Genomic DNA, 7,686 nt, shown 5'->3' with positions numbered 1-7,686 from the left:
TATTAGCTTTTTGTAATTAGCCGTTATACATGCATAATTTACTTAAGCTTTGCATATTGTTTCTATCAGTCTTAGTTATTTAACTTAATAATTTTGTATAAATTAGCATATTATTCATACGCTGATTTCTTTTTCATTTATCCATAGTAATTGAACCACATCACATCACTTCAAGTTACGCTACATACGTCAAGTCTACATGTATAAACGTCTATCAATATAACCATATCGATGTTAACGTCATGGATCTAATAAAGAACTATATGTGCGTATCAAAATTGTGTTTCTCCATCATTCACGTTAAGCAATAGAAGAATAGTGCATTAACATCGTTCAATTAAATTGTTAAACTACCATCAACGACTCACGCTGAAATTCTATTATAACTCTTATACGTGAGCCTCAAAAAGTGGAATTACTGCCTGTTATAAACAACTACAGACAAGATGGAGGGGTCTGATGAGACTGTCCAGAATAGTGCTTCCGTCGAAAACTCGGGTACGACAGTCGATATTCGAACATTGAAAAATAAATTGAGATCATCACTTGCCAACGTAACGAAAAACGCAATGAACTCACAGGCCTCATGTCAAATCCTGACAACCTGCACTTGGTGAAAATGTGTCTAGAGGAATATAACGAAGCTTTCGATAAGTACCAAAAAAAACTTCAATTGTGTCATGGATAACATCTCAGACGAATTGGAGCAAGACCAGGAATTGTCAGATATGAGACCAAGGAAATTAGCATTCTGCAATTCCGAAAGCATACTGGTGAATGGATTGCCATAAACAAAAACGACTTGAAGAAGACCTGGAGCGTCTTTTAAGCCGATCTGGTTCAAAACGTTCTTCCCAACGGGCTTCTTCCCTTCCTTCTGGCAAATCGGCTATGTCAGAAAGGTGCGAGCCAAAGCACGCCTCGCCGAGTTGCTTGCCGAAAAAGAACTTATGACAAAGAAAAAGGAACAGGAGGCAAAGACAGAAGAGATTCTATTGGATATCGAAATAGCCAAGACTCGAGCAAAAGCACTTGTTTTTGCAGAAGCCGAAAATGACATTGGCGATGACAATGTTGGTAACAAAGACATTGAGACACATACCAGCATTATTGTGCAACCAGCCAACCATCAGGACGTGAATGTTATGGTCGCTGGACCTAGTGTAGCTGCCCCTGGAATTTGTGTGAGTGAAGGTGCTAACATGGCTAACGGTGGCAATATGGCTAACCAGGTTATACTTCCTGTCACCCAGGAAAATGGTGCCAGCTTACCCAGTCTGAATCCCAGCACTACACAAGAATTTGTTCCCAGAAATTCTTCAGAGACTGTTACTAACACTCGTGCACCTCCGGCCAACACTTCGAATGCCACGTCATCAACGTTTCCAAATCAAGAACAGTATATGTATCTGCCTGTAAATACACCTGTGAACAGTAACTTTGGTGCACCCTATCCACTGCCTAATTCACCTCCAGTTAACACCATACAGCAGCAGATTAGTGGTATCGCCACAGCTCTAGCTTTGCGTTCCAAGTTTACCGGTGATCTTCTGGAATACAGTGACTTCATACTGGCGTTTGACACCAGGATCTCCTCTAGAACAGCCAGTAGCAGTGACAGACTTTACTACCTTCTACAGCATACCGACGGTGAACCTAAGGACCTCATCAGCAGCTGTATATACATGCAGGCAGACCAAGGCTATAGTCAGGCAAGACATTTGCTACAACAAGAGTATGGTGATCCTTATAAAGTATCCCTGGCATACTTGAAAGCAACATCTATCCCACGGCTTGAACTCACAGCGGCCGCTGTAGCTGTAAATTTAGGACAGAAAATGACCCTTGAGCTTGATCTCCATCTCAACGAAGTCTGCTATTACACAGATTCAACAACAGTCCTTTATTACATCAGAGCTGAGAGAAAGTGTTTTCCAGTGTTTGTGGCCAACAGAGTCCGTCAAATAAGAGACTTCAGCAACGTTAACCAGTGGAAGTACATTAGCACTGATTTGAACCCAGCAGACGTTGCATCACGTGGAGTAGGTTCTGTGATATCGTCAGACATGACTCATTGGCTGGAGGGTCCGGATTTCTTGAATATGCCGGCTTCAGAATACCCTGCAAAGATGCACCCCAGCACCGAACCGAAGGTTACAGAAGAGGACTTTATGTCTTTAGCTACTACTGCTACATCAGAAGAAGGCTCACCGTTTATGTCTTTAATCACCCATTTCTCCAGGTGGGAGAGACTGAAGAGAGCAGTAGCAGTATTCATAGCATTTTGGCTTTCTTACGAAACAAAGAACAAACTATAAATTTAAGGACCACACAGATCATGCAAAAATGGCTGAAAAGGCAATCGTTTGCTTTATACAAAAGATCACCTTTGCAAACGAGGTCGAGAATCTCAAGAAAACAACCACAAAAGAAGACAAGAGAACACTCACTACAAAAACAAGTACGATATTCCGTCTCGACCCAGTGCTCATCGACGGAACTCTGCGAGTGGGAGGACGTCTCTCAAAAGCCGCAATGGACTCTGACGTGGAAACATCCAATGCTACTGCCACAACATTCGCACGTCACGACTCTAATCATACGAGATGCTCATGAGAGACTCGGCCATGCTGGTAGAAATCACACCATTGCAGCAATTAGAGAACGCTTTTGGATTGTTTCAATCAACTCTGCTGTCCGACGTCAACGCCACAAATGCATAACGTGCAGAAAAATGAGAAAGCCATGCCAAGAACAAAAAATGTCCGACTTACCTCAAGATCGTCTCGAGCCAGCTCCACCATTTACATTCACAGGCGTAGACTTCTTCGGGCCGTTCATTATAAAAGAGGGCCGCAAGGAGCTCAAACGCTACGGCGTCATATTCACCTGTCTTGTCAGTCGCTCCATTCATCTGGAAGCTGCTAACAGTCTTGAAACAGATTCCTTTATTCACTGCCTACAACGCTTCATAGCCCGCAGAGGTACGGTACAAGAAATCCGATGTGACAACGGGACCAACTTCATTGGAACACGGAATGAGCTGAACAAGGCTTGGTCAGATCTGAACCAAAACAAAATCCAAAACAAACTACTGTACATGAATATCGACTGGAAACTCAACCCACCTATGGCATCGCACATGGGCAGCGTATGGGAGCGCCAGATCCGTACCATTCGGAAAGTTCTATCTGCGCTATTCTACGACCACGGGACTTGCCTCGATGACGAATCATTCCGCACGCTTCTCTGCGAGGTAGAATATATTGTGAACTCAAGACCGATCACGACCTGTTCTGATGATCCTGACGACATGGAACCACTAAGTCTGAGTCAGCTCCTCCACATGAAGTCACCCAAGAGGTTAATACCGGGACCTTCGCAACCAGAATATGTGTACTCGAGAAAAAGGTGGTGCAGAGTACAATATTTGTCAGACTTGTTCTGGAGCAGATGGAAAAGGGAGTACATAGTCAGCCTGCAGCAACGCCCCAAATGGAACAAACAACAACGAAATACACGGGAAGGTGACATCGTACTCCTGAAAGACGAAACACGCCAAGACTTCACTGGCCACTAGCACGTGTAACAGAGGTACTGCCAGACTCAGAGGTGTTGTGAGAGGCGTCAAACTTCGAACCCAATCTTCTGAATTGCACAGACCAGTGAGCAAGCTCGTACTCTTACTTCCAAAAGAAGATCAAGTGTTATAGATATTATCCAGAGACACTATATGACATTGATATTTCTAGTTCATATCTGTTTGTCAAACTCATTTTTATTTTTGTTGTGTTTATCGTTTTAATGTTCATTCTTTAAGCTTGTTTTATTCATGTTCTATTCACGTATTGTAGTATGAAATGAAACATTAGTTGTGCATCCTATATTTTTTTGTAAATCATATGATTTAGAGGTCGAGTAATGTTGATGCTCAACGATTAACTGTAAATAATGTTTGTGTTGTCTAGTTATCGCAATGGTTAATGTTAAGGTTTGCTGTGTGGTAGTTTGCTGGTTCGAGTCTACGCTCGGCCATATGAATTGTTTACTTGGTGTTGGGTTGTTTTAGTTAATTTATGCATAGTTCTCGGTCACGTGAACTTTTTGGTAATCGACAGCGTCTTCCTGTAAACAAATGAAGAAACTTATCAGTTTAAAAAGAGAGTTCATACAGAACGGATATAACAAATATAACGAAAGTTTTGTATTTACTGAGGAATATTTGGACCGTTTGTTATAGGAACACAATTGTAAGTAAATGCCTATTATACTGTTTTAGAATAGCGGATTCATCTTTTCCCAATTGTAAGCCTACATGGTATATAACGTATGCCTTTATATGAGCCTTAATTATATTGACTTTGTGTATTAGCTTTTTGTAATTAGCCATTATACATGCATAATTTACTTAAGCTTTGCATATTGTTTCTATCAGTCTTAGTTATTTAACTTAATAATTTTGTATAAATTAGCATATTATTCATACGTTGATTTCTTTTTCGTTTATCCATAGTAATTGAACCACATCACATCACTTCAAGTTACGCTACATACGTCAAGTCTACATGTATAAACGTCTATCAATATAACCATATCAATGTTAACATCATGGATCTAATAAAGAACTATATGTGCGTATCAAAATTGTGTTTCTCCATCATTCACGTTAAGCAATAGAAGAATAGTGCATTAACAATGAGTCTTCCTTGAATTACTTCCTTTTTAAATTTTGCATATATTTTGTTGTATAGAAGTTTTAATATATCAACTTCTAATAATAATATAGTCAGCTTTAAAATTTCCTTCTAATATCAGTATTGTTTTATTAATTTTTTTTATTTAAATTATCTAGTCGTCTCCCTGCTGAGTGTTTTATATTTATTAATTCTGTTAGCTTATCAGACCACCATGGAACTTTGTGTTTTGTCATAAGAGGTTTTGATTTTGGTACTGCTTTATTAGTAGCATTTTTAATGAAATCAACAAGAAATTTATCAGTTTCATTATTGTTATTTAAATATCCAAATGTTGGCATATTCCTAGTGTGCATTTCATATCGCTCCCAATCTGCTATATAAATGTCATAGTGAGGGATATGTTTTACAGGATCATTTTGTAATAGGGAAATTAATATTGGGAAATGATCACTGGTGTACAAGTCATCAATTGTGTTGTAATCTAATCTGTCTACTACACTTGAAGTACACAAAGTTAAGTCTACTAAGTAAAATGTTCCATGTGCTTTTGAATAATATGTGCTGACTTCGTCATCATTTATACAGCACATGTCATATAAATCCATGAAGTCTTCTACTTTACTTCCTGCTCTATTTGAGTTTGTACAACCATAGTCCCACATTGGGCTGTGAGCATTTAAATCGCCTACTATTAATGTAGAGTTCTTTGCCATTGTTAATTAATTCTTTAAGTTTATTACTGTCTTAATTTTTATTAGGTTGGTTGTATAAATTATAAATTACGTAAGTATCTTTTTTTTATTTCGACTTCAGTACCTGATGTTTGCAAGTCAGCAATGTTTACAGGTACTTTGTCAGAAATTACTTTGTTATGTACATATATGGCTGTACCTAAATTTCCTCCTTCCTCTCTTGCTGTAGATGCTAAGGCATATTTGCCTATTGTTGACACAGTTTGGTTGACATGTTGTAAACATATTGTCATTGGTTTATATTCTTTTAGTAATCGTTGTATTTCTGCTAGGTGTAATTTGGTCCGTAGACCATTTATGTTCTATTGTATTATATAGATATTGAAAATACTGTGTTATAGCAGCCGAGCTTTGCTTTTTTTTTTTTTTTTTTACCTTATCAACTTCGATTTTTTCTAATAATTCCCTCATGACATTTATTTGTTTTTCTTCATAATAGGTTAAGTGTTCGATGTACATGCAACCTTTTTCATGGGTACTCAAGTCAGTGGTTTCTTTTTTTCTAAATTTCACAAAATGTCTTATAATTTTTTTAAACCGTCTTTTGTTATAGTTGCACAATTCAACGAAACAATCATTAAATCCACATGTGTTATCATGTACATTTTTTGCTTCCTTTGCTCTTGTTGTACCAATTATTGGTGATGGAGTAATCTCTTCTCCCTTGACATAATCATTATCTATGGAATGGTTCTCTTCTACTTCTTCAGTGTTTTGAATATCTGTTTCCATAGGTTTTGTATTATTTTAGTAGATAAAGGTATATTCTTAGCTTGTTTTTTTTTGTTCTGTCTTCATATCTTTTGTCTTTAGTTTAACCGATATTTCTCGAATAATAGTTGGTTTCTTCGTTTTGGTGGTGTTCTCTCCAAAGGCCTCTTTTTATCTTTAATTTGCGGTGCATCACAACTTTGCTACTTCTGCAGTAGCATCTTCTTGGGCTCATATTTGCATTAATATTTCAAATGAATCTGATAAAATATTATCCATATCATTTATACCTGTTTCTTTATTCATTACCAATTTAGTTTTATTTTAAAGGCATTTTCTCCTTGAAATATTTTTTTCTTGTGCTCTGTTACTTCTGCCTGTGAGAGTTTCTGTTTCATTACTGGTTCTTGTTACTAAAGAATATGAGTTTCTCAGATGGATCTTGAATTCCTCTTACTTTCAATTCCAGTTTAGCTTCTTTTATAGACATCCCAGTTCTTTCTTGTAATACTTTCAATTCTGTCTTGTATGTATAATATATACATTCTTTGGATCTTGCGTGATGATCCTGACCACAGTTTATACACTTTGGTTTACTGCAGTTCCATAGTGTGGCATGTTCTTCAGATCCACAGCACGCACATACAGGTTCGTTTCGACAACATTTCCTTGTATGTCCATATTTGCTACAATTTTGACACTAGTGGTTTTAGGACATATGGCCTTATTTCTCTGTTTTGGCCTAAAATTTTTATTTTTTTGTGGCATCTTCGCTTGAACTTTTGAAGTTCCGATTGCACGACCTCCTCAAGCAGACTGTTCCACAGTCCAACAGTATGAGGGACAACGGACCTCTGGAACTGAGTTCGACGGCGAGGCACATTCACTATAAATTGGTGCTGCTGTTTAGCAAATCTGGTTGTTCTCGGCAGGAAAAGGGGATCAGGGGTCAATTGTGAATGTGAAAGATCTCTGTTAAAATACAACCTATGAAAGACTGACAAACAAGAGACCACCCGTCGATGGTCCAAGTCATAACTACTAATATTAGGAAACGGAAACCCACAACCTAAAGGAGATAAATCTACGGCAGGAGCATATATTCATCCAGGAGAACAGATTCTAGTGCATGTTGCACTGGTTTTTTAACTATTATAAATATATAAGGCCCATCGTATCTACCTAACTTTCGTGAGGCATTTGCTGTCACTTTCATTAGATGAGTCTCAAATGTAAGATGTGAATCAAAAGTTACACCTAGAATAGTTAAAGTTTCAGACTCACTCAGCAGAGTCCCATACACCTTCAGGGGAGGATGTACGAGATCTGCTAGTCAGCAGTGTTTTTCTTTTACTGGAGTTCAAACCTCATACCCCACAGACCACACCATTCACTAATCCGTTCCATTTCCCGACTGACGCTGAGGGCAGCTCCATTTCTCATAAGTGGAGACATTACTACACCCACAAGTGTTGTATCAGCGGCATACTGGACAATCTTGTTTTTCAGGCCAACAATAGGTGAAA

General features: G+C 38.2%; 1 protein-coding gene across 1 annotated transcript; it reads left to right on the top strand.

Moving 5' to 3' along the window:
* The first annotated feature begins 2,761 nt into the window (after positions 1 to 2,761).
* Positions 2,762 to 3,580, top strand: LOC136830465 (uncharacterized). Its single transcript, XM_067090002.1, has one exon. The coding sequence runs from the start codon at positions 2,762 to 2,764 to the stop codon at positions 3,578 to 3,580; it is 819 nt and encodes a 272-aa protein (XP_066946103.1).
* Positions 3,581 to 7,686: the final 4,106 nt, after the last annotated feature.

This window comes from Macrobrachium rosenbergii, chromosome 46 (assembly GCF_040412425.1).
Source record: "Macrobrachium rosenbergii isolate ZJJX-2024 chromosome 46, ASM4041242v1, whole genome shotgun sequence".
Classification (NCBI taxonomy): domain Eukaryota; kingdom Metazoa; phylum Arthropoda; class Malacostraca; order Decapoda; family Palaemonidae; genus Macrobrachium; species Macrobrachium rosenbergii.
Note: the sequence above shows the minus strand (reverse complement) of the source record. Positions and strands in the feature narration are given on the sequence as shown.

Coding starts and splice junctions, on each gene's coding strand:
- LOC136830465 (XM_067090002.1), top strand. CDS start 2,762: ATGTCCGACTTACCTCAAGATCGTCTCGAGCCAGCTCCACCATTTACA.